The following is a 27,961-nucleotide window of genomic DNA, read 5'->3' on the forward strand; positions in this document are numbered from 1 at the left end:
TAGGGCCTGCCTGGAAGGGCGCTAAAAGATGAAAAATATATATAACTAAACTAAAACACAATACCAAATGAAAATAAACCAGAACTTTCCAAACATTTCATGTTCATGACACACATTTTGAACATGCATCATTTCACAGCATAGTAATTCAGTTTTACTAGCAAACCAGCCCTTGTAAGAGACGTGGAAACATACATAAATTATAATAATGAAGTGCTTAGAGATGCAACATAGCTCGTGAAAACCTTTCATTTATATTTTTAAAGGTATGTGATTTGTAAGATAATAACATATATTCAGTTCTTGTGGGTTTTTTTCGGGCTATATGGCCATGTTCTAGAAGCATTTCTCCTGACGTTTCGCCTGCATCTATGGCAAGCTTCCTCAGAGGTGAGGATGCTTGCCATAGATGCAGGCGAAATGTCAGGAGAAATGCTTCTAGAACATGGCCATATAGCCTGAAAAAAACCCACAAGAACTGAGTGATTCCAGCCATGAAAGCCTTCGACAATACAATAACATATATTTCCAAGACTGTTATCATTTTTCATAATATTTATCCACCACCACTGTGTCACAACACATAGTTTGGAAAGATCTGCACAAAACACTATCTGATATAAACACAAAAGGGCCCTGACTCTCCAATTCTCCAAAACTGTAATAGGAAAACATTCAGAAAGAAAAAAAAATAGATGATTACAGATCCACTTAAATACCCATAATCCTAATAAAATTACTAGTAGTAACCATAAACACATATTATTATAAATAGCAAAAAAGTCGTCCATATCTTGACATTAGCTGGTATGTTTTAATTTTGCTAAATCCATGGTAGTTGTTTATTACAATTTAATCTAAATCTATTATGCTTCTGATATGATAATATTTTGATAACTATGGGAGTTGTTTATTACATTACAATTACAATCTATATATATAAAAATGCTCTGTGCATAATGAGTGCCTTAAAAAAAAAAAGAACCAATGAACGAAATCACACCAAATTTGGCAACAAAACGTCTCACAACACAAGGAGTGACCATCACTCAAACATTATGATTTTCTCATTTGGGAGTTGTAGTTGCTGGGATTTATAGTTCACCTACAATCAAAGAGCATTCTGAACTCCATCAGTGATGGAATTGAACCAAAAAAAAAAAGAACCAATGAACGAAATCTCACCAAATTTGGCAACAAAATGTCTCACAACACAAGAAGTGACCATCACTCAAACATTATGATTTTCTCATTTGGGAGTTGTAGTTGCTGGGATTTATAGTTCACCTATAATAAAAGAGCATTCTGAACTCCATCAACAATGGAATTGAACCAAACTTGGCACACAGAACTCCCATGACCAAGAGAAAATACTGGAAGGGTTTGGTGGGCATTGACCTTGAGTTTGGGAGTTGTAGTTCACCTACATCCAGAGAGCACTGTGGACTCAAACAATGATGGATCTGGACCAAACTTGGCACAAAGACTCAATACGTCCAAATATAAACACAGATGGAGTTTGGGGGAAATAGACCTTAACATTTGGGAGTTGTAATCACTGGAATTCACAGTTCACCTACAATTCAAGACCATTCTGAACCCCACAAACAACAGAATCGGGGCAAACTTCCCACACAGAACCCCCATGACCAACAGAAAATACTTAAGGCCATCCAATCCAACTCCCTTCATCAGGGCAAGAAAACTTCATCAAAGCCGTCCTCACAAATAGCCATCCAGCCATAGATATAGATAGATAGATAGATAGATAGATAGATAGATAGATAGATGGATGGATAGATAGGTAGATATAGATAGGTAGATATAATTCATACACACACAGATATAGTATCATAGATTTGAAAGGGACCCTTAAAGAAGGACAATGATAGGTTGCATGTTCCAGGGTGGGCACACCAGACAATCTCTACATCAACACTGACCAAAAAACAGCAAGAAATATTGTTTACCCACAAGCATAAAGAAATTACATATATTAGAAACCAACATTTTCTCATTATTTTATTTTCCAGATCAACAGACTGGGCCACAGCAACGCATGGCAGGGAATGGCTAGTTTAATTTATATCAGTTTTGCTTCTGACGTGGTTTTTTATTATTATTTTGTGTTAACTTGTTCATCTATTAAGTTATCCCCTTAGGTCACTAACTATAGCAATTTCCCCCACTTCCTTTTGTAGATAGCACCATGGACAAGAACTACGTATCTCTGACAGACGATGAACTTCTTGCCCGACTGAAGAAATATGGCCTCCCACATGGGCCCTTAGTTGGTATGCCCTATTTGCTTTCTTCTAGAATCAGTGAAGCATGTTTACAAGCATTTGGAGAGTGGCTTTCAGAAAGGCAACAAAACAGTAATGACTATGGCTCAAATAAATGACTTGTACTCACAGTATCCTTCTAATTATATTCAAAAATTTTAGATAAAAGAATGGTAGAGATGCCACTTACCCTTAGAACGTAAACTCTATCTAGGACAATGTTTCTCAACCTGGGGGTCGGGACACCTGTGGGGGTCGCAAGGGGGTGTCAGAGGGGTCACCAAAGACCATCAGAAAACATAGTATTTTCTGTTGGTCGTGGGGGTTCTGTGTGGGAAGTTTGGTCCAATTCTATCATTGGTGGGGTTCAGAATGCTATTTCATTGTGGGTGAACTATAAATCCCAACAACTACAACTCCCACATGTCAAGATCTATTTCCCCCAAACTCCACCAGTGTTCACATTTGGGCATATTGAGTATTTGTGCCAAGTTTGGTCCAGATCCACCATTGTTTGAGTCCACAGTGTTCTCTGGGTCTAGGTGAACTGCAACTCCAAAAACTCAAGATCAATGTCCACCAGACCCTCCCAGTATTTTCTCTTGGTCATGGGAATTCTGTGTGCCAAGTTTGAATCAATTCCATCATTGGTAGAGTTCAGAAGGCTCTTTGATTTTAGGTGAACTATAAATCCCAGCGACTCCAACATTCCCAAATGACAAAATCAATCACCCCCAACCCCACCAGTATTCAAATTTGGACATATCGGGTACTTGAGATTTGAAAATACATCCTGCATATCAGATATTTACATTACGATTCATAACAGTAGAAAAATTATGAAGTAGCAACAGAAATAATCATAGAATCATAGAATCAAAGAGTTGGAAGAGACCTCATGGGCCATCCAGTCCAACCCCCTGCCAAGAAGCAGGAATATTGCATTCAAATCACCCCTGACAGATGGCCATCCAGCCTCTGTTTAAAAGCTTCCAAAGAAGGAGCCTCCACCACGCTCCAGGGCAGAGAGTTCCACTGCTGAACGGCTCTCACAGTCAGGAAGTTCTTCCTCATGTTCAGATGGAATCTCCTCTCTTGTAGTTTGAAGCCATTGTTTCGTGTCCTAGTCTCCAAGGAAGCAGAAAACAAGCTTGCTCCCTCCTCCCTGTGGCTTCCTCTCACATATTTATACATGGGTATCATATCTCCTCTCAGCCTTCTCTTCTTCAGGCTAAATATGCCCATTCCTTAAGCCACTCCTCATAGGGCTTGTTCTCCAGATCCCTGATCATTTTAGTCGCCCTCCTCTGGACAAATTCCAGCTTGTCAATATCTCTCTTCAGATGTGGTGCCCAGAATTGGACACAATATACCATGTTATGGTTGGGGGTCACCACATCATGAGGAACTATATTAAGGGGTCACAGCATTAGGAAGATTGAGAAGCACTGATCTAGGAAGTAAAACAGGGTTACCAAGCTGAAGGAGTTAAAAAGGGGGGGGGGGGTATGTTATGTACATATCAAATGGAAAACCTGCTGTTTTTCTTTGATGCACACGTAACTTAGCAGGATGCATGTGTGACTAAACTGTTTGCATGCCCACACCATACTGCTGAAACAAATAAATGTAGAGTTAGTTCATCAGAAAAGCTACACATATTCTTTATCATTACTTGGACTCATTTACCACAAACTGGAATATTGAACCCTGCCTCTATCTGCACTCTTCTGCTCTTACCGCACCTTCTCCACTCCTCATAGTGGCCACATCATGGACTAGTGAAAAGGACCAATGGCTTGCTCAGTTTTGGGGGGGGGGGGGGGAACATCTGATGCTGTTGCCTTTTGCTTGTTCTCACACTGACCACCCTAGCATCACACAAGCTTGAAATTCCCAGGTGGACTGCTTTTTAATTGTAGAACAGTTTGACCTATAGAATGAAACCATGTTTTGCTCCATATGATAGCTTTGGTAAGGGCTAGAAAAGTCAATGTCATATAGTGATTTGAGTATTGAATGGTTTTTGAAATCAAGATTCGATTCCCTGCTCAGACATTGAAACCTACTGGGTGACCTTAGGCAAACTGCACATTCTTGGCCTGAGAAAACCCTATGGTAGAGTCAACATCATTCAGAAATGACTTGAAGGCATACAACAACAAAATACAATTAAACAGTGGAACATGAACCAGATGGTGATACTGATGGGCATTACGTAATATCTAGAATCGGATAAAATGCTGTTGAAACCTAATTGCGTGTAGCAACAGATCATCACAATGGGGGGTGGTTAATCTCCCCTCATAATTACACCTCTTCAGCTGTTGTGTGTGTGTGTGTGTGTGTGTGTATATATATATATATCCTCCCCTTTTGTAGGACTAATATTTCAAAACTCAAGGCTGTTCCCATGTTTGACCTTCAGAAGAGAAGGAAAGTGGATTTGCAAATAAATAAGAGACTTGAAAGCAGAGACTAGAAAAAAATATTTTAATTGCATTATAATTGGCAGAGGTGGATGTGAACCAGCTATTTCTGATTGTTGAATGGCACTTGTGGGTACAGACATGCTTCTCCCAATCATTTGAGTGACTTTCAATCACACAAAAGGAATAAGAGGCATGAACGAACAAGCGAACAAACATTTTTATTTTGGTCAATCACCAGCATTATTGGAGACATGCAGTTCTCCAGATGTTGTTGGGCTGCACGCTTCCTGGTTCCTGAAATTTTAGTTATGCTGACTTGGACTGATGGGAAATGCTGTCCAATAATATCTGGCAAAAGATAGAGAAAGTTGTGAGCAAAGTAAGAGTTTGGAATGGGACATCCATGGCGTGCATAATCACTGGCTTTGATTCCACTTTCTAGGAACAACTCGGAAACTGTATGAAAAGAAAATATATGAATATGAGAAAACACTGGGACAACGGCAGCCTTTATCCAGAAGTCCAGCAGTCCGCACAAGTAAGCAGACTTTGTACAAAAAGTCACAAACACACAAGGCACAAAAACTTACCTTTCCACGTGTTTATGTTTGCACAGAATTGTGTATAATTACAGGTATAATGTATAGAAAAATCACTGTTCTGTCATACGCTGGGCCTGTAAAGAATTTCCTTTAGAACAGGATGTGCAACCTTTGCCCAGCGGGAAGCCAGGGGGCCCAAAGAGAAGTTCTCAGATGTTTTCCACCACAAATAGTCTTTAGATGGCTTGTGAAGTACAACAAAGTCTTTTATTAATGAACAATCAAACAGAAACTTCTCTTGTCTTCAGAAAGTTAAACAAATGATTCCAGGCTTTTATGCAACTGGTAGCTTCCTAAACTCGCCCACGAAGGACAGGCAACTGTCTTCAATAACTTCTTCTTTACTTTAAAGGAAAGTCCCCTTTTTAACTTCTCCCAGGCTGACTGTAATCTAACTCTTACTGATGTGGGCTCCACTGCCGGGTCGAACTGCTTCTCAAACGCCGAGTGGACCTACCAGTAAAGGCTTAGATGTTCTCCCGCTGGAGTTCTTTGGTCTTTAGGGCTGTTTCCCTGGAAATCTTTGGGTGCTCTTAAGACTGTTTCCCCCCGGAAAGTCTTAAGGGTTAAAGCTTTTGTATAGGGGAAGCTTGCACACGTCCTGTACATTAGCTTTCCTTGCTGAGACTAACTAAAAATGGCTCCCTTCCCTTCCCAATTGCCCTGAGCAAGGGGCGGGACTAAAACTTAACGATGATGGACAGGTGACTTGCCCTATGACTGCAATCAAAGGAAGCCACCTATCTGCAGAGTCCCTGAAACCTAGGACTGCAAACAAACATTTAATACAAAGCAAATAGAGTTGGAGCTCCTGGTACAGCCGTACCAGCACAATCACAAAAGTAAAAACTTGACTTTATGAAGAGTGAGGGCAATGCAATAAAGGCAGCCCTGCCTTTACTCCAAGTAGGCTTCACTTACTCTTTCCACAATTCCTGATAATCTGTGGCTGTTTTCTGATGAAGAAAGAAACCCAGTAAGGAAAGATAATATGACAGTGAACACTTCAATCAGGCCTTCCCAGGAATCCCCTGGAGCCAGGCATGTAGCCGGGGAGGGGGGGGGGGCTTGAGGGGCTTCAGCCCCTCCCGAAATGCCTTATGGGTATATTATTTAAACTGTTATGTTTATTCATATCATGATCTGATCACCATGCTCAATATATCCCATATGCATGGGGCTATTGGGATAATGATACAAAAGATTTGCTAGGGTAGATCCTCAGCTCCCCCCCCCTTCGAATCAAACTCAGCCCCCCCCCCCCGAATCAAACTCAGCACCCCCCAAATCAAAATCCTGGCTACGGGCCTGTCTGGAGCTTAATATCTTTCTCTCTGATTCTTCCTGGATGCTTCCTGGGCAAAAGTATGATAGCTGGGACCCTTCGCATAGCTGGAACCCATACGCTGGCTGTGCAACGTGTGTCAGAATTAATGAAGGGAAGTCCGCTTGGACTGCTCCCAGCTGCTGGGGCTTTCTTCGAAGGGCGGAAAGTGTGCTGGCAGCCGGGGAAGTTTTTTATAAAGCCCTAGTGTCAACAGAGTAACCGGATTCCCCTTCCCCTCTTCTTATGCTTTCCCCCGCCTGCTTTCAGACAGTGGAGGAGCTGGGGCTCCGGGACGGCAGGACGTGTGAGCTGCAGACCCTCTCCTCCTCCCTCCCTCACAGCTGCATCTCTCACTCTCTGTGCTGTCTCGCGCACGTGTTCCCTTCATGAATTCTGACCCGTGGGGCGCAACCAAAGTAGGGTCCCAGCTATCATACTTTTGCCACTTCCTGCTCTCTACCGGCCTCTGTATGGCCACACCTTGACTTGGGTGGGGAGCAATAGCCAGGAGAGCTTTAAGGCAGGGCAGGGGAGGGGGAGGGGGAGACTCTAAGGATCTTCCAGTCCAAATCCCTTCTGCCACACAGGAACACACAATCAAAGCACTCCCAACAGATAGCCATCTAGCCTCTGGTTAAAAACCTCTAAAGAAGACTCCATCAGATTCCATGGCAGCACATTCTACTGTTGAACAGCTCTTACCTTTAGGAAATTGACCTTGATGTTTGGGTGGATTCTCCTTTCCTGGTACCTTATAATAGAGAGAATAGAAAAAATAAATGTGGAAACACAACAGATGTATTTACATTTAAAAAAAAAACCTTGGTCACCCCTCATATTGCCCTCTGCACTTTCTAGGTAGCATTGTGGACAAGTCCAAACTACAGATGACAGATGGTGAAATCTTGGCCCTTTTGAAGAAATATGGACTGGAACATGGACCTGTTGTTGGTATGAACAAAACTTAAAAGTGATAGTGTAGTTATATATGGGAAATAACTAGAAACACAACTTGCAGTTGAATTAAAAAATAAAATAAACAGTAAAAGCTATTGGATTCCATGTCAGGAGGGCACAGATCCTTTCCAGGTCTTCATTTGAACTTTAGGGTTGCTCAGTAGACAATGTAACTGGCCATATCCTTGATGGCAGCCTTGTTGAAATGGACCAAGAGTTCTGACAAGACCATGGAACATTTATTTATTTATTACTGTATTTGTTTACCGCCTTTCTCAGCCCGCAGGCGACTCAAGGCAGTTTACAAGGCAACAATTCGATGCTCACAATACCATAAATATAAGTAAAAATATTAATATCTATATAAATAAAAATGCAATGTTCGTTTGTGATATTCACAGAACTCAAAAACCACTGGATGAATTGACACCAAATTTGGACACAATACACCTATCAGGCCAATGTATGTGCTTCACTCAAAAAAATTGATTTTGTCATTCGGGAGTTGTAATTGCTGGGATTTATAGTTCACCTACAATCAAAGAACATTCTGAACTCCACCAATGATGGAACTGAACCAATCTTGGGACACAGAACTCCCATGATCAACAGAAAACACTACTAGAGTTTGGTGGGCATTGACGTTGAGTTTGGGACTTGTAGTTCATCTACATCCAGATATCACTGTGGACTCAAACAATGATGGATCTGGACCAAACTCTACACGAATACTCAATATGCCCAAAAGTGAACATTGGTGGAGTTTGGAGAAAATAGAATCTTGACATTTGGGAGTTGTAGTTGCTGGGATTTATAGTTCACCTACAATCACAGAGCATTCTGAACCCCACCCATGACAGAATTGGGCCAAACCTTCCACACAGAACCCCCATGTGGGCCACAGCAATGCGTGACAGGGAATGGCTAGTATAATATAAAACCATAACAGAATCAATACAAGTATAAATCATTATTGTCTCCTTGTTAAAATATTGTCCAGTCCCATCGTCTAGCCGTTCCATTTTCCTATGTCTGTTAGTCTGCATTTCCAAATGCTTGCTCAAAAAGCAACAACTTGACTTTTTTCCGAAATGTTAAAAGGGAGGGGGCCGATCTAATATCCCTAGGGAGGGCGTTCCATAGTCGAGGGGCCACCACTGAGAAGGCGCTGTCTCTCGTCCCCGCCAGGCGTACTTGTGACTAAGGCGGGATCGAGAGCAGGGGCTCCCCAAATGATCTTAAGGTCCTAGATGGTTCATAAGGGGAGATGCGTTCGAATAGATAGGTTGCACCAAAACCGTTTACGGCAGTGGTTCTCAACCTGGGGTCCCCAGATGTTTTTGGCCTTCAACTCCCAGAAATCCTAACAGCTGGTAAACTGACTGGGATTTCTGGGAGTTGTAGGCAAAAACATCTGGGGATCCCAGGTTGAGAACCACTGGTTTAGGGCTTGATAGGCTAAAGCCAGCACTTTGAATTTGCAAAGAAGGGAAGGTTACAAAAGCCACATAAAATGTTTGAAAGAAGCAAAACGTGTAGTGCAGGAGCAGGAATCCAGAATTTCCCAGACAACTAGGAAACAACAGCAAATAATTTCCACCAGTGGTACGTAGTAGAGAAAATAGCCAAGGTTGTCAAAGGGAGGCGATTTGCAGTTGTCAGAAAGGCCAAGAGTTTGTGGGAAGTACAAGACAGGCAGGGGAGGGTATTCTAAACCTTCCTAACTGGTGGTTTAATGGCCTTTCTGGTTTCCTTCCTTCAGCATCAACCCGGAAACTCTATGAGAAGAAAATCCATGAATATGAGAACAAGCTGAAGCAGCAGGGTTCTGTAGTAGGTGCCCCAACAACTGAGCCAAGTGAGAAGAAACGGGCAAAACCCAGAAGTAGCTCTGTCAAAGACAAATGTCCCATATCTATACATATTTCTACTTACACAGATTCAAGGACCATCCAATACATCACCCCAGAGGCCTACAGGAATTCTGGAACCACGGAAAACCACATCTCGCAGCAAGCAGGTGAGAACGATTTTAGACAGATTTCCCTACCTGACAGGTTGGGGTAAGGATAGAGAAGTAAAATGGAGGAGGAGTGGCATTATTAATGCAGGGTGGAGATTGTTCAGCTCTTCAAATGTTGTTGCAATAGTTCCCCTTGCCACTGGCTACTCTGCTGGGGAATACAATTTGGAAGGCAGGATAAGTCTTACAAGTGAGTAGAGATGTATGCAATGGATGCGCAGTGTCTAAGGCTCCTTCCACACTCTCCTTATATCCCAGGATCTGATCCCAGATTTTCTGATCCCAGATTATCTGGCAGTGGAGACTCATATAATCCAGTTTAAAGCAGATAATATGGGATCAAATTCTGGAATAAAGGGCAATGTACAGGGTGAAGCAGCATAACTTCCTTTTTTAAAATGCGCACCATTCAGTCGGTTGAAGACGTAGCGGACCGCTAGTGGTCTCGTTTGAGAGGCGGGAGTATAAAGTTTGTCCTGACACAGTTCAGTCGGCATCATGCATTGGAACATTGAGGAGTGTGCTTTTGCTGTTAAGGCCTACTTTTCGAGCTATGTTCTGTGATTGCAACCCAACGTGCCTTTCGGAATTGCTTTAATTTAGCCCCATTGGCCCCCGTCCCGGTCCAGAAATCAATTGTGACGTGGGTCACTACATTCAGACAAACTGCAAGTAAGACAAGACGAAGAACTGGAGTCCCTCGGCCCATTAGATCACCTAAGGACATTGAGATAGTGAGAGCTTCAATGTTGCGATCACCAATGCGTTCTGCGCGCAAACATGCATCTGCCCTTGGACTTTCTGATGGTTCTGTGAGGAGAATTCTTCATGATGATCTTCATTTCCATCCTTACAAGATGGTGATTGTGCAGGAACTGTCTGAACATGACTTGTTCTCGGAGGAACGTGTTTGAGGTTCTTCTCGAAGTCGTTCCTAAGGGTGCTATTGTTTTTTTTAGTGATGAAGCCCATTTTCATTTGTGTGGATCCGTCAACAAACAAAACATGCGCTACTGGACTGACAACAATCCTCAAGAATTGCATCAAAGGCCTTTGCATTCACCTAAAATCACAGTGTGGTGTGCAGTTTCCTCAGCAGGAATTATTGCTCCCTGGTTCTTTGAGGAAAAAGAAGTTGCAGTGACAGTGAATTTGGACCGGTATGTAAACATGTTACAGGATTTTTTTCCCCATGGCTAGATGGGTTGGACTTAGGGGACATTTGGTTCCAACAAGACAGTGCAACTGCACACACTTCAAGAGCATCAGTGGCTATTTTGAAGGATCACTTCCCTGAGCGCCTCATCTCAATTAGGGGGGATTTGGAGTGGCCAGTCCTCTCTCCAGATTTGGCCCCTTGTGATTTTTTTTTCTATGGGGTTTTTGAAATCTTGTGTTTATGTGAACTGTCCAAGGACCCTACAAGACTTGAAGACCAACGTCCAGGAAGAAATTGCCAACATAATGCCTGCTATGCTGGCAAGAGTCATGACAAACACCAGAAATCGGTTTACTCAGTGTATGGAGAACAGGGGACGTCACCTACCTAATTTGATCTTCAAAACTACGTAAAACAAAACTTTAGGTTTATTCATTATAAAAAAAATTCTGATTCATACAATGGGTTTTATTAAGTTTTGAAAAAAGGAAGTTATGCTGCTGCACCCTGTAGAAGGAGGTTGCATTATGTCTTGGGGCATAGTGGACAACCTCCAACATCATTCTAAGCTTTCCCAAATTTGTTCTGTTGCTTTCAGGTCTCAACTTTAAAAGTATATGCTTAACAGAATATGACCACCCTCCCAGAACTGAGGACTATTGTTCTAACAATGGAAATGAAGGTAGGTTTCATCAGGGAAGTGGGTTATGTTATGCAGTGAAAATTAAGAAAACTTTACTTGTAGTTTTTATTACTGTCTGCTTTCAAGTCATTTCTAACCCATGGCAGCTCTATAATGGGGTTTTCTTGGAAAGACTGTGCAGAAGACAGTTTCCACTGCCTTCTTCTAAGGCAGAGAAAATGTGACTTGCCCAAGGTCAACCATCAGTCTCATAGCTGGATAAGGATTAAAAAGAGCATTTCAAAGATATTTTAATATGCTAGACAAGGGGTCCTCAAACTACGGTCCGGGGGGCGGATCCGGCCCGCTGAGGGCATTTATCATTTCCGAAAAAGGAAAGAGCATTCAGAAAGCAAATCAAGAGCAGCAGCGGTTCAGAAGCTTCTAGTGCCAGAAGTAGAGCGATTTGAGCTTAAGCAATACAAGAGCGGAGTCAAGCTTAAGAGTTATGTTGTTGTTGTTCATTCGTTCAGTCGTCTCCGACTCTTCGTAACCTCATGGACCAGCCCACGCCAGAGCTCCCTGTCGGCCGTCACCACTCCCAGCTCCTTCAAGGTCAGTCCAGTCACTTCAAGGATGCCATCCATCCATCTTGCCCTTGGTTGGCCCCTCTTCCTTTTGCCTTCCAGTTTCCCCAGCATAATTGTCTTCTTTAGGCTTTGCTGTCTCCTCATGATGTGGCCAAAGTACTTCAACTTTGTCTCTAGTATCCTTCCCTCCAGTGAGCAGCCGGGCTTTATTTTCTGGAGGATGGACTGGTTGGATCTTCTCCCAATCCAAGGCATTCTCAGAACTTTCCTCCAGCACCACAGTTCAAAAGCATCGATCTTCCTTCGCTCAGCCTTCCCTAAGGTCCAGCTCTCACATCCGTAGGTTACTACAGGGAATACCATGGCTTTGACTATGCGGATCTTTGTTGCCAGTCTGATGTCTCTACTCTTCACTATTTTATCGAGACTGGACATTGCTCTCCTCCCAAGAAGTAAGCGTCTTCTGATTTCCTGGCCACAGTCTGCATCTGCAGTAATCTTTGCACCTAGCAAGAGTTATACAAGACCTTATTCAAAGAACTACAAATTTATGTCGAACACAAATTTGGGGGGCCCTGCCCAGGCAGAGACCGGCCAAACCCAAAAAAAGGATCCGGAACACCTGGCGAGAGAGCAAGCGCCAAAGAAGATTTGCTAATTTTTCCCAAAATAAAATCTCACCAAGTTGAAGGAAAACCACCGAGATTTTATTTCATTGCATTTAAAGAAATGTTACCCTCTCTGGCTCCGACCTTTGATTTTCACTGTTTCATCCCTTTTTATTTCCGTCACAGAAGCAAGGACAGAAGAACACAACACAAGCCTCCCTGCCGTAACTTCACAGGTCTTCCCAAATATTCCCATTGCCGAGGTGATCCCAGTGAAAAGTTCTGGCATTTCAGGTGTTCAATGGAAAGCACCCGAATCTGGTAAATGCTACAAACACATCCACACAAAAGGGAAGAGGGGCAGAGGTAGACATTTCCCTGTAGGCTGGTGGGAGATGTAGTTCTAAAGATTCAGTTCAGCCCTCACAGGCCACTTTCCCCTCTAGAGGGCGCCCACATAAAGAGGGATTTCTAGAGCATCCCTTGCATTATTTTGGTTTAGAATTCAATCAGGGATTTTATTGACACAGAGACCAAGCACATTCTTCGTTTACTGCTTTTGCAAAGCGCACTATACACTGTTACAGAGACTGAGGATTAAATAGATATATATGACTGCCTACAATGTTAAGCCAATAAGCATTTTTGTGTTGTTGGGGTTTTTTTTAGTAAGGGTTACTACCTGAAATGGAACAAAAGATAGGTGATTCTTTTCATATTGAATGCAAAATAATCTCAGAAGATTGAAGCGCGTCTTAAACAATATCTGGCAATTTTGTATTACTGCATCAGTAATGTTGCTGTGTGTCTTCAAGTCATTTCTGACTTATGGCAACTCTAAAATGAACCTCTTAATTTTCCTTGTTCAGAGGGATTTTTGCCTTTGAGTGTGTGTAAAGGTAAGTGTTTCCCCTTAACATTAAGTCTAGTCATGCCCAACTCTGGGGGGTGGTGCTCATCTCCATTTCTAAGCCGAAGAGCTGGCATTGTCTATAGACACCCCCAAGGGCATGTGGCCAGCATGACAGCATGGAGTGCCATTACCTTCCCAACGAGGCAGTACCTATTGATGTACTCACATTTGCATGTTTCTGAACTGCTGGGTTGGCAGGAACTGGGGCTAACAGCAGGAGCCAGGCCCGTAGCCAGGATTTCGTTTCGGGGGGGGGGGCTAAAAAAATTTTCAGGAGGGGTTTCAGGGGGGCTGTGTTTCGCGGGGGCTGAGTCTGAGTGAAAGAGGGTCTAGCCTAGCAAACCTTTTGTATCGTTATCCCAATACCCCCATGCATATGGGATATATTGAGTATGGTGATCAAATCATATGAATAAACATAACAGTTTAAATAATGCACCAGTAAGGCCTTTTCGCGAACCACCATGAGAATTTCGGGGGGGGGGGAGGCTGAATGAAGCCCCTCAAGCCCCCCCCCCCCCCCCCCCCGGCTACATGCCTGGCAGGAGCTCACCTTGTCTTCTAGATTTGGACTGCTGACCTTCCACGCAGCAAGTTCAGCAGCTCAGTGGTTTAATCCATTACACCACCACAAATCCTATTGAGTGCATGTACACTGTCAAATTAATGCAGTTTGACACCACTTCCTGATGAGGTGGTACATATTAATATGGTTATTAATACAGTTTTTTACTGTTTTAATGAATGTTTTACTTATTGTTTTAATTGTTATTATATTGCTCTGTTACATGTAGTGGCATTGAATTGCTGCCAAGCGTAAGGCGTCTTGAGTCCCCCCTCAGGGGTTGAGAAGGAATGGGATAGAAATACCGGAAATGAATAAATACATACATGCTCACCCTTATATGTTTCCAAACTGCAAGGTTGGCAGAAGCTGGGGCTAACAGCAGGAGCTCACCTCATCTCCAGATTCAAACTGGCGACCTTCCAGTCAGCAAGTTAAGCAGCTCAGTGGTTTAATCCATTACGTCACCACGAATCCTATTGAGTGCATGTACATTGTCGAATTAATGCAGTTCGATACCACTTCACCTGTCATGGTTCAGTTCTATAAAATCAAGGGAGTTACAGCTTTACAAGGGTTTTTTTTTTCAGAGAGTGCTTTTTTTCAGACAGTCTTTTTGCCTCACCCAACTGCATCTTCCATGATTCCACAGCACTGACCCATGGCAGTTAAAATGGTGTCAGCGTGCAATAATTTCTGAAGTGTAGATGTGCCTTTTGACTTCTGCTCAGGAAGTGTGACTCACCGAATATCAACCAGTGGGTCTCCATGGCTAAGCAGTAATGCAAACCTAGATCTGCAGTCACAGTCCACCACTCAAATCATTGTATTGTCGAAGGCTTTCATGGCTGGAGTCACTAGGTTCTTGTGGGTTTTTTCGGGCTATAGGGCCATGTTCTAGAGGCAGGCGAAACGTCAGGAGAAATGCCTCTAGAACATGGCCCTATAGCCCGAAAAAACCCACAAGAACCTACTCAAATCATTACATCACACTGACTCCTACTGAATCAAAACACTGTTTCTGCAGATTTAGGATTCAAACTGCATACAAAATACAAAGCACAATACTATAATAACACAAGTAGCCTCCAGAAACCTGCCATTTCTGCGGCTTGTGTACTCCACAAAGGTGGGGGAGACTGAAGAAGGCACACTTGGCACCCAGGGCTTTCTGCCATGACCACCATTGTACCCTGATGTGATTATCATGGACCTCAGCATCTGCCTTATTTGATATCCATAAAGAGTCCTGGGACCAAATTCCTGTGGATACCGAGAACCCAATGTATGTTCTGAGAAATTCCACAAACAATATAACAATACAGGAAAGTACACTAATATTCCCAATTCACATGTCTATGAAATGGGGGAATCCCTTTTGCTTAGAAGCTTTCCAAAGTCTTTGCCTGAGCATATTTTATTATTGGCTCTTTTTATCAGGGCCGATACAGGCCAAGACTCCTCGGAGGGGGAAGACTCTGCTTCCAGTGTCCCAGTACAAATGGCAAGAGCTGACGGAGATGAGGGATTTGCTCCTTGCGGAGCCTGAAGTGCAACCTCCCTCAAGCAAACCATCAGGCCCAGCTGTGAGATCTCTTTCCCCTCAATGGGCTGGACATCTGGGAAGCGGTTCAGCTCACCCTCATCATCAACAGCAGCTCCCAGATCATCCAACGCCTGACCTTGGCAAAAGAGCGGCACAAACCGCAGTCCAAGACTCTCCTTTTGGGAAACTTCACCTTCCGGAGACGCCAGAACCAGGTAGGCTAAGCAGCAATTCAAACCCAGATCTGCATTCACAGTCCAACACTCAAATCATTACAACACACTGACTGCAGAAGTCTGCCATTTCCACAGTAGGAATACTTCACAAAGGTGGGGGTGACTGAAGAAGGCACACTTGGCACCCAGGGCTTGCTGCCACCACTACCACCATCGTACCCCGAGATGATTATCATGGACCTTAGCATCTGTCTTACTTGGTATCCATAAAGAATCCTGGGACCAAACTCCTGTGGATACCAAGGACCCAATGTATGTTCTGAGAAATTCCACAAATGCACACATAACAATACAGAAAAGCACAATAATATTCCCAATTCACATGCCTATGTAATGGGGGAACCCCTTTTGCTTAGAAGCTTTCCAAAGTCTTTGCCTGAGCATATTTTATTATCGGCTCATTTTATCAGGGCCGATAGAGGCCAAGACTCCTCGGAGGGAGAAGAGTCTGCTCCCAAAGTCCACAGATGGGTCCCAGTACACATGGCAAGAGCTGACGGAGATGAGGGATTTGCTCCTTGCGGAGGCTGAGGTGCAACCTCCCTCAAGCAAACCATCAGGCCCAGCTGTGAGATCTCTTTCCCCTCAATGGGCCGGACATCTGGGAAGCGATTCAGCTCACCCTCATCATCAACAGCAGCTCCCAGATCATCCAACGCCTGACCTTGGCAAAAGAGCGGCACAAACCGCAGTCCAAGACTCTCCTTTTGGGAAACTTCACGTTCCGGAGACGCCAGAACCAGGTAGGCTAAGCAGCAATTCAAACCCAGATCTGCAGTCACAGTCCAACTCTCAAATCATTACAACACACTGACTCCAGAAGTCTGCCATTTCCATAGTTTGAATACTCCGCAAAGGTGGGGGTGACTGAAGAAGGCACACTTGGCACCCAGGGCTTGCTGCCACCACCACCACCATCGTACCCCGAGACGATTATCATGGACCTTAGCATCTGTCTTACTTGGTATCCATAAAGAATCCTGGGACCAAACTCCTGTGGATACCAAGGACCCAATGTATGTTCTGAGAAATTCCACAAATGCACACATAACAATACAGAAAAGCACAATAATATTCCCAATTCACATGTCTATGAAATGGGGGGATCCCTTTTGCTTAGAAGCTTTCCAAAGTATTTGCCTGAGCATATTTTGTTATCGGCTCATTTTATCAGGGCCGATAGAGGCCAAGACTCCTCGGAGGGGGAAGAGTCTGCTTCCAAAGTCCACAGATGGGTCCCAGTACACATGGCAAGAGCTGACGGAGATGAGGGATTTGCTCCTTGCGGAGGCTGAGGTGCAACCTCCCTCAAGCAAACCATCAGGCCCAACTGTGAGATCTCTCTCCCCTCAATGGGCCGGACATCTGGGAAGCGATTCAGCTCACCCTCATCATCAACAGCAGCTCCCAGATCATCCAACGCCTGAACTTGGCAAAAGAGCGGCACAAACCGCAGTCCAAGACTCTCATTTTGGGAAACCTCACCTTCCGGAGACACGAGAACCAGGTAGGCTTAGGAGAATTATTAACGCTCTTAGAAACTTTGCAATATGTAAGGTATTCTTATGTGCGATAACGACAAGAACGGCTTTTTGACTATGTCCTCGGATTATGTGATTTTAAAATTATGTTTAATGTTTATTGTTTTTAATATTGTTTTAATGTTCATGCCTATTTTCTGTTGCCTGTTGACGGCATTGAATTGCTGCCGATTGTCAGGTTGCCCTGAGCCCCCTTCAAGGTTGAGAAGGGCGGGATATCAATATAGAAAATAGATAGCTAGTTAAATAAATTAATAAATTGGCTGAAATATTTGCCAAAATTGCCGAGAAAATGTTGGTGTCTTGATTAATTAGTGAGATGGCATGATAAGAGTCTAATAATATTGTATCTTTATTTGGTTTAGGAATTAATATTATCCTGGTATATTTCCCTGAGTTTCGTATAGGATTTCCCCTTAGTATTTTGTTAAACAACTTCTATCATTTGGGTAGTAGAAATTCTGTATGCATTTTGCAAATTTGACTCATCTTAATGAACGAGTTTGCAGGTGGAAAAATCAGCTTAGAATCGTCAAACAGGATGAACATTTATTAAGCAAAGAGAAATGGCGTGATCATTTCTAAACTAACCTAAAAGAGGGAAGCATAAAAGGGAGACATGTTTCAACACGTCCTCCCTGATCGAAGAGCAAACAAGAAGAGGGCAGAGGGTTTAGTCTGGGCTGGTTCATTTCCTTTTGCAACAGAGGATAGTCAAGTAATTAAATCTGTTTTCGGGCACTTCTATATTGTTGAATGAATGAAGTTCGGCACCTCATTAATGGCTATGGCTCAGTGATATGGAATCCTGGGAGATGTAGTTTTACAAGGCCTTCAGCCTTCTCTGCTGAAAGGTGTTGGTGCTCCCATGATTGCATAGCATTGAGACATGGCAGTTAAAGTGGTGTCAAACTATTTATGCTACAGTCTAGCAGAGAAGCTCCTACAGCCATACAATGCAGTCTGCCCAGAATGCTTTACGGACATGTGGCTGACAGAGGAAGCAAAACCAAGGGAAACAACAGATCTTAATCCCTCTCTTCCTAAGCCATCTCATCCCTAGTGGACAAGACAGCAGCAAGAACTGTTAGGGGATCATTTCCAAAAAAGGAAAAAGCATTCAGAAAGCAAATCAACAGCAGCAGCAGTTCAGAAGCTTCTTGTTCCGTCTTCCAAGAGCATGGTTTGCATTGCCTTTTAGCTGCATGGGATAGCATTCCTTTGCATTTCCCCAGGGTCATTATAGAAGTTAAACAGTATCAGAGTCTGGAAAGCCAGGCTGCAGGCCCTCTGCAGTTATTGGTTTAGAAAGTATCTCTTTGGGTTTGGAGTCCGCCCTTTTTCCTGGGGTTGAGATCTCCATTTTGGAATCTCCCCTGCCTCCTTTAGTAGAGAAAAGAACCTCAGATGTACTGTTGGTCAGGCAGGGAGCTCTGAAAAACCCATTGTGAGCACTATTGAGTTATAGAGAGAGAGATATTAAGATATTGAGATAGTAATTGAGTTATTGAGAAATAGAGAGAAATAGTTATTGAGTACTATTGAGCATTACTTCATCTCCAAAACTGACCTTTTGCTTAGATAGGGGAAGACCTGTTCTTTCTAGCCATAGCAGCTCAGTGTTAGGATGAAATATCTCAGGATTTTTTCTACCATTTGGAGAAAGGTTACCTCAGTAATTGAAGAAAAAGGGAAAGAAAGAACATCTCTGTGGTTTCTCAAATTGACTGTTTGTGTCAAGTCTGCCAAGGACTTTGGAAATAAACATTTTGTTGATATTCATATCTTGACTGGCATCAGTTGCTGAAAGTATTGAATTATTTCTTCAAAGAAAAAACCCCAGCGGTTCACCTAGAAAAAGAGAGAAGCACATCTTAGTTTTAATGTTATAGGGTCTGGGTGTGACGGCACACTTCTAGTGCCAGAAGTAGAGAGATTTGAGCTTAAGCAATACAGGAGCAGAGTCAAGCTTAAGAGTTATACAAGACCTTATTCAAAGAACTACAAATTGATGTCGAACACGAATTTGGGGGGCCTGCCTAGGCAGAGACTGGCCAGACGCAAAAAGAGGATCCGGAACACTTGGCGAGACAGCAAGCACCAAAGATTTGCTAATTTTTCCCAAAATAAAATCTCACCAAGTTGAAGGAAAACCACCAAGATGTTTATTTCATTCCAGCTGGAACGGATGACGACCCAGGAGCCGACATAACTCACTGGAAGGAAAACACAATATTTATAGCCTTCAGGTTTAAAAGTTCCCATGCCCACCCCCCACCCCCTGAGCTGGCTTTGTTATGATTGGCTGTGACGTCAGCAAGCCAGGAGGAGATCCAATGAGGGCCCTAGCCCTGCTTCTGTCTGCCCAGTCAATGAGGTGGAAAGGTGGCGGGCAATAGAAAAACAATGAAGAAATGTCTACTTGACTGGATTAAGAATGGCCGGTGTTTGCCAAATAACCCGGCGATAGCTTCGGGATCTCAAGCCCGGTCTGAGTTATTGTTCTGTTTCTTGAATTAACATTTTTGTCTGGCCCCGAGAGGTCCAGTCCTTTGTTTTTACTATGTTGTGATATGGTGTTCATAGATGAAACAGAGATGAGTTTTAGAGATCCAGGTGTGGCACAGCAGGGAGGCAGTGACAAATACCCGGTTCCTTGCAGATAAGGAAGTGTTCTTTGTGTTGGGTGATCCAGTATGTCCATAGACATATCTCCATTAATCTGGATGGCCTGGCTATCAGCCCTCCGAGGTCCAGATAGATAGAGTCATTTCTCTATTGTCCATGCAAATGGATCTGGTTGAGTCCTTTGTTAGGGGATTATCGGCCCAGCAAGTTTGGAAACTCCAAGAGCCATTAGTTGCTGGTTCATGAAAAAGTTGCTTTACTTCATATTTTCTTATATAGACATACATAAATATAGGGAATGAGGAATGGGGCAAGGGACCATACACAAAGTTCATAAGAAAAGGGGGAATATTTATTTATTTATTTATTTACAGCATTTATATTCCGCCGTTCTCACCCCGCAGGGGACTCAGGGCGGATTACAATGTACACATATATGGCAAACATTCAATGCCAATTAGACATACAACATATATAGACATACACAGAGGTTATTTAACTTTTCTGGCCACCAGGGGAGCTGTCGCTTTCATCGTCCATCTGTGACACTGATGAAGTACTTCCGCATTCCCCGCATGCTTTGCTGGAGTGCTTTTTCTGGAGACTTTTTTTATGACCTCTTAAATTAGTTAAATTAGCCTCCCTACACATAAGATAAAGGTAAAGGTAGTCCCCTGACATTAAGTCCAGTCATGTCTGACTCTGGGGTGTGGTGCTCATCTCCATTTCTAAGCCGAAGAGCCAGCATTGTCCGTAGACACCTCCAAAGTCATGTGGCCGGCATGACTGCGTGGAGCGCCGTTACCTTCCCGCCGGAGCAGTACCTATTGATCTACTCACATTTGCATGTTTTTGAACTGCTAGGTTGGCAGAAGCTAGGGCTGACAGCGGAAGCTCACGCCGCTCCCCGGAATCAAACCTGCAACCTTTCGATCAACAAGCTCAGCAGCTCAGTGCTTTAACCCACTGCGCCACTGGGGGCTCCTTTTTCCCTACACATAGGTGGTACCTAATTTTCCTACTTGACAGATGCAACTGTTTTTCGGGTTGCAAAGGTCGACAACAAGCTACACAATTGGTCGGACACTCACTCCGACCCGGGCTGGCTTCAAACTCATGACCTTTTGGTCAGAGTGATCTTAATGCAGCTGACACTCAGCCAGCTGCGCCACAATCCCAGTGCAGGGTCTAAGGGGAAGCCACATCAGCCCCCCAAAGTCCATAAAAGTTCATAAAGTTTGGCAAGAGTTTATAGAAATTCATATAAAGTTCATGAAAGTTCATAAGAACTCATAAGAGGGGTGCATGGAAGCTCAGGGGAGCACTGAGTAGTCTGAGTCCATCCATAAAAACAAGCAGAGAGATGGGGGGTTATGGGATCAATTCAGCCTGGTATCCTTGGCAAAACTATGAATTCCCTGATTTTGAACTATTTTACAGAGCCCTGGAAGGGGGGGGGGGGTCACCTCCAATCACAATATTTCAATAGGAAAGTTAACAGGGCCTAAAAATCTAGTGAATTAACTCACAGCAGACATCATTTCGAGACATAGTAATTAAGTTTTATTAGCCAACCCGAAGGTTAAAGCAACCTCTTTTTAAAAATACAGACACATACATAAATTATCATAACGAAATGTGTTGGTACACAATATATGTCATGGAAACCTTTCATTGCATTTAAAGAAATGTTACCCTCTCTGGCTCCGATCTTTGATTTTAACTGTTTCATCCCTTTTTATTTCCATCACAGAAACAAGGACAGAAGAACACAACACAAGCCTCCCTGCCGTAACTTCACAGGTCTTCCCAAATATTCCCATTGCCAAGGTGATCCCAGTGAAAAGCTCTGGCATTTCAGGTGTTCAAAGGAAAGCACCCGATTCTGGTAAATGCTACAAACACATCCACACAAAAGAGAGAAGAGGGGCAGAGGTAGACATTTCCCTGTAGGCTGGTGGGAGATGTAGTTCTAAAGATTCAGTTCAGCCCTCATAGGCCACTTTCCCCTCTAGAGGGCGCCCACATAAAGGGAGATTTCTAGAGCATCCTTTGCGTTATTTTGGTTTAGAATTCAATTAGGGATTTTATTGACACAGAGACCAAGCACAATTCTTGGTTTACTGCTTTTGCAAAGCGCACTATACACTGTTACAGAGACTGAGGATTAAATATATATATATGACTGCCTACAATGTTAAGCCAATAAGCACTTTTGTGTTGTTGTTTTTTTTAAAGTAATGGTTACTACCTGAAATGGAACAAAAGATAGGTGATTCTTTTCATATTGAATGCAAAATAATCTCAGAAGATTGAAGCGTGTCTTAAACCACATCTGGCAATTTTGTATTACTGCATCAGTAATGTTGCTGTGTGTCTTCAAGTCATTTCTGACTTATGGCAACCCTAAAATGAACCTCTTAATTTTCCTTGTTCAGAGGGATTTTTGCCTTTGAGTGTGTGTAAAGGTAAGTGTTTCCCCTTAACATTAAGTCTAGTCATGCCCAACTCTGGGGGGTGGTGCTCATGGGAAATTCCACAAATGCAGACATAACAATACAGAGAAGCACACTAACATTCCCAATTCATATGCCTATGAAATGGGGGAACCCCTTTTGCTAAGAAGCTTTGCCTGAGCATATTTTATTATAGGCTTTTTTATCAGGGCTGATACAGACCAAGACTCCTCGGAGGGGGAAGACTCTGCTTCCAAAATCCCAGTACCCATGGCAAGAGTTGACGGAGATGAGGGATTTTCTCATTGCCGAGCCTGAAGTGCAACCTCCCTCAAGCAAACCATCGGCCCCAGCTGTGAGATCTCTCTCCCCACAATGGGTCGGATATCTGGTAAGCGATTCAGCTCACCCTCATCATCAACAGCAGCTCCCAGATCATCCAACGCCTGACCCTGGCAAAAGAGCGGCACAAACTGCAGTCCAAGACTCTCATTTTGGAAAACCTCGCCTTCCGGAGACACCAGAACCAGGTAGGCTTAGGAGAATTATTTAATAAAGCTTATAGAAGCTTTGAAATAAGTAGACGTATGTGCTATAACGTCCAAAACGATATTTTGACTATGTCCTTGTATTATGTGATTTTAAAATTGGGTTTTATGTTTTATTCTTTATAATGTTGTTTTAATGTTCATATCTATTTTCTATTGCTTGTTGACGCCATTGAATTGCTGCCCATTGTAAGTGAGATGGGACGGTAGGAGTCCAATAATAATTTATCTTTATCTGGTTTAGGAATTTATATTATCCTGTTTTATTTCCAAAAGTTTGGTATAGAATTTCTCCTTAGTATTTCACTAAACAACTTCTGTAATTTGGATAGTAGAAATTCTATATGTAGGTATTTTGTAAATTTGGCCTATCTTAATGAACCAGCTTGCAAGTGGAAAAATCAGCTTAGAATCGTCAAACAGGATGAACATTATTGATTAAGGAAATGGATAGAAATGATCCACCCATCTGCATCTTCCATGATTCCACGTCATTGACCATGGCAGTTAAAATGATGTCAAACTGCATTAATTTCTGAAGTGTAGATGTGCCTTTTGACTTCTGCTCGAGATGCATGTCTCAACCAATATCAACCCATGGATCTCCATGGCTAAGCAGCAATTCAAACCCAGATCTGCAGTCACAGTCCAACACTCAAATCATTACAACACTCTGACATCGACTAAATCAGGACACCGTTTCTGCAGATTTAGGATTCAAACTACATACAAAATACAAAGCACAATATTGTAATAACACAAGTAGCCTCCCGAAATCTGCCATTTCTGCAGCTTGTATATTCTGCAAAGGTGGGGGAGACTGAAGAAGGCACACTTGGCACCCAGGGCTTGCTGCCACGACCACCATCATACCCAGGCCCGTATCCAGGATTTCGTTTCAGGGGGGGAAGGCTGATTTTTTTTTCAGGGGGGTTTCAGGGGGGGCTGAGTTTCAGGGGGAGGGGCTGAGTCTGAGTGAAAGAGGGTCTAGCCTAGCAAACCTTTTGTATCATTACCCCAATACCCCCATGCATATGGGATATATTGAGTATGGTGATCAGATCATGATATTAATAAACATAACAGTTTAAATAATGCACCAGTAAGGCCTTTTTGCGAACCACTATGAGAATTTTGGGGGGCGCTGAAACCCCTCAAGTCCCCCCCCCCACCCGGCTACATGCCTGATTATTATGGATCTCAGTATCTGCCTTATTTGGTATTCGTAAAGAGTTCTAGGACCAAACTCCTGTGGATACCAAGGACCCACTTCATGTTCTGGGAAATTCCACAAATGCACACATAACAATACAGAAAATCACACTAACATTCCCAATTCATATGCCTATGAAATGGGGGAACCCCTTTTGCTTAGAAGCTTTCCAAAGTCTTTGCCTGAGCATATTTTATTATCAGCTTTTTTATCAGGGCCGATAGAGGCCAAGACTCCTCGGAGGCGGAAGAGTCTGCTTCCAATGTCCCAGTACACATGGCAAGAGCTGATGGAGATGAGGGATTTGCTCATTGCGGAGCCTGAAGTGCAACCTCCTTCAAGCAAACCATCGGCCCCAGCTGTGAGATCTCTCTCCCCTCAATGGCCCGGACATCTGGCAAGCGATTCAGCTCGCCCTCATCATCAACAGCAGGTCCCACATCATCCAACACCTGACCTTGGCAAAAGAGCGGTACAAACCACAGTCCAAGACTCTCATTTTGAGAAACCTCGTCTTTCGGAGACACAAGAACCAGGTAATCTTAGGAGAATTCATTAATAAAACTCTTAGAAGCTTTGCAATAAGTAAAGTAGACTTATGCGTGATAATGATCAGAATGGCCTTTTGACTATGTCCTCGGATACACACACACACTTAGGTGATCCCTCGTAGTCTGAGGATGACGGTCCTCCAAGTGTAGTGTCCTGGCAGTGGGTCCGTAAGTGACTGTGGAGCCCTATACTTGATTTGCATCTTCTCCTGCAGTGAGGGCATCGGTTTCCAGGTGGAAGGCGGTCCTGGTCGAGGTTGGCTTGACGTGCCTTCCTCTTGGCACGTTTCTCTCTTTTGCCCTTTATTTGTGCCTCTTCAAATTCTACATCACTGCTGGTCACAGCTGACCTCCAGCTGGAGTGCTCAAGGGCCAGGGCTTCCTGTTCTTAGTGTCTATGCCAGAGTTTTTAAGATTGGCTTTGAACCCATCTTTAAATCTTTTTTCCTGTCATCCAACATTCCGTTTTCCGTTCTTGAGTTCGGAGTAGAGCAACTGCTTTGAGAGACAGTGGTCGGGCATCCAGACAACGTAGCCGGTCCAGCGGAATTGATGGCGGAGGACCATTGCTTCAATGCTGGTGGTCTTTGCTTCTTCCAGCACGCTGACATTTGTCCGCTTGTCTTCCCAAGAGATTTGCAGGATTTTTCAGAGGCAGCGCTGATGGAATCGTTCCAGGAGTTGCATGTGACGTCTGTAGACTGTCCACGTCTCGCAGGGTTGGGAGAACAAAACCTCTAAGTTCGGTGTTCTGGCGGTAGATCCGTAGGTGACTGTGTAGCTCAATCCTTGATCTGCATCTTCTCCTGCAGTGAGGGCATCGGTTTCCCGATCGGGGTTGGCTTGTCGCGCGTTCCTTACTTAAATGACAACAACTTTATTCTTGTACCTCGCTTCCATCTATCTGAAGGGACTCGGGGCGACTTACATATGGCACAAAGTGCCTAAGACAAAGCGTAAAATAAACACACAGGACAATAAAATAAAAACTATAGCATATAAAAACAACAATTTTAAAAACTGCCAAGTGATCTATGGTGACAACTAACATAAGACATGGGCAAACTGTAAACTAGACAAGGGAATGGGATAGTGCAAATTGTAGCTATAGAACAGGGCATGGGAGAAAAGTCCACTGCTCTGTCATTGCTATGTGCTCCTGGGATTTGTAGTTTGGTGAGATGCCAGCACTGTTTGTCAGAGAAGGCTAAAGACCATGTAAAACTGCAACATCCCATGATTCCATAGCATTGAGCCATGCCGATTAAAGTGGTGTGAAACTGCATTAAATTGATAGTGTAGATGCGGCCTTAAATGGACATCGTCAGCTACCCCTTACATTGTATTTAAACGTGTTCCTGCCTTTTTTGAGACCTGGCGTGGCTCCAGACTATTCCTGAATTTTCCATTTATGGCCGTGGTCCCAAGCTTACTTTTTTTTGTTCTACTGGTCCCAGCCAGTAGAGCCAGTTTTTTTTCTTTTTCTAAAAAATAGTTTCCTTAGGCAATTCAAAAGACAATTCAATTTTTTCTAATTATTATTAGTTTTGACCCTGAAATAGCCCTCATGGTCCAACCAGACTTGAATCTCGCGCATGCTTCAGTGGGAATGCACACCATTGAAATCAGGCAGACTTCATTTTGAATGAACACAGCAGGTGCTTAATGCATAGCAAGCTCCAGCAAAAGTCAAAACACTCTTGAATGCTATTTATAGTGGGTTGTAAACTCGTATGTGTGGCTACTATAGGTACCATTGCATTTCTCCATAGACCTCTGGTTCCCAATGAAAATGTACATAGTGATCAGCTGGTGACAAGAAGCCCTTGGTGGCACAATGGATTAAACCCTTGTGCTGGCAGGACTGAAGACTCACAGGTCGGAGGTTTGAATCCGGGGAGAGTGTGGGTGAGCTCCAACTATCAGCTCCAGCTCCCCATGCTGGAACATGAGAGAAGCCTCCCACAAAGATGGTAAAACATCAAAACATCCGGGCATCCCCTGGGCAACATCCTTGCAAACGGTCAATTCTCTCATACCAGAAGTGACTCAAGGTTTCTCAAGTCACTCCTGACGTGGAAAAAAAAAGCTGGTGACAGTAGAGTAAATCGCCATGAGAGCTGGTTAATTGTATCTACTATCTCCCAGACTTTTCACACTGTTCATGTGGTATTGTAGTACTGTAACTGTGAGGCTACAGCTTGAAATAATGCACATCAGGTTGTATAATACTGACGATATAGAGAGGGTTGAATGAAAAGTAATGCCTCCACCTTCGTAACTCCTCAACAGATGGCAGTACTGATATGCAGCAGGTACTGGCTTGTTCAGTAGACTCTCCTTTACTGTTCCATTTGGGTGGGAAGCCTTAGCATTGAACGGTTGTGTTGTTAAAGTGTGAAGTATGGAACTCTGCAAAGACGGTCGGTCAATGCGACATAAGCAACGTGCACTCATTGAATTCTTGACAGCAGAAGGTGTCATTGCATGGAGCCCATGGTGGTACATATGAGGTTGAGCTCCATTCCTTCCACCAAGAAGCCTATGGGCCTTGGGAAACTACAACTCTCAAGGGCCCATTGCATTAAGCCCATGGCGGTTCATATGAGGAGATTCTGACACAAAAAAATCAATGTGCAGATTTGACAAATATGAATTTAACATGATGTATGGGAATGAATGGAAGAATGTGTAGTTGGAGTTAATAATTTTGGAAACACCACTATAATATTAAGGCCTGCAATGACTAACTACCTGCTTGCTGGAACTGTGATCAAAACCTGCTAATGAGAATTGATAAGAACTGTGACAATGGTTCTTTCAAGTTAAGGAAATGTTTGCAACATTCCTTGTGTTAAGAAGGAAGTCAACATAAGATCAACACTAATCAAGAAGATCAACATCTGGCCAGGAAACTGAGATGGATCCAGGATGGAAGATGTCAATCATTAATTTACACTTTGGGACTACATCAGCATAATATTCCAATAAAAGACTCAGTCTAATAATGCTCAAAGTGTGGCAGACCTGAGGAGTCTGTTCCACCCGCTGTGTTCTGCTCCATGGGAAGCAGAGAGATAGTGTACTTATGGAGAGTGGCAGATCTGCACGGGAGCAGTCTGGTCACTTTGGGGCTTCTTTCTCAAGGGAAGAGGAAGA

At 43.3% G+C, this 27,961-nt stretch overlaps 1 protein-coding gene across 4 annotated transcripts in view; it reads left to right on the plus strand.

Moving 5' to 3' along the window:
* Positions 1-27,961, plus strand: part of EMD (emerin) — a 61,861-nt gene that overhangs the window by 5,673 nt on the left and 28,227 nt on the right. Inside the window, exons 2-14 of one of the 4 annotated variants that reach the window (XM_067464186.1) lie at positions 2,202-2,294; positions 5,160-5,255; positions 7,505-7,597; positions 9,366-9,623; positions 11,384-11,467; positions 12,792-12,926; positions 13,475-13,504; positions 15,524-15,844; positions 16,276-16,608; positions 17,040-17,372; positions 21,788-21,922; positions 22,700-23,020; positions 24,455-24,787. In XM_067464186.1, coding sequence (XP_067320287.1) covers positions 2,210-2,294; positions 5,160-5,255; positions 7,505-7,597; positions 9,366-9,623; positions 11,384-11,467; positions 12,792-12,926; positions 13,475-13,504; positions 15,524-15,844; positions 16,276-16,608; positions 17,040-17,372; positions 21,788-21,922; positions 22,700-23,020; positions 24,455-24,787 — 2,557 coding nt within the window. In that variant the 5' untranslated portion in view covers positions 2,202-2,209. The remainder of the gene's footprint in view (positions 1-2,201; positions 2,295-5,159; positions 5,256-7,504; positions 7,598-9,365; positions 9,624-11,383; positions 11,468-12,791; positions 12,927-13,474; positions 13,505-15,523; positions 15,845-16,275; positions 16,609-17,039; positions 17,373-21,787; positions 21,923-22,699; positions 23,021-24,454; positions 24,788-27,961) is intronic. The other 3 variants (XM_067464187.1, XM_067464188.1, XM_067464189.1) reach the window with 3 other exon arrangements.

The sequence above is a fragment of the Anolis sagrei genome, chromosome 2 (genome assembly GCF_037176765.1).
Source record: "Anolis sagrei isolate rAnoSag1 chromosome 2, rAnoSag1.mat, whole genome shotgun sequence".
Classification (NCBI taxonomy): Eukaryota; Metazoa; Chordata; class Lepidosauria; order Squamata; family Dactyloidae; genus Anolis; species Anolis sagrei.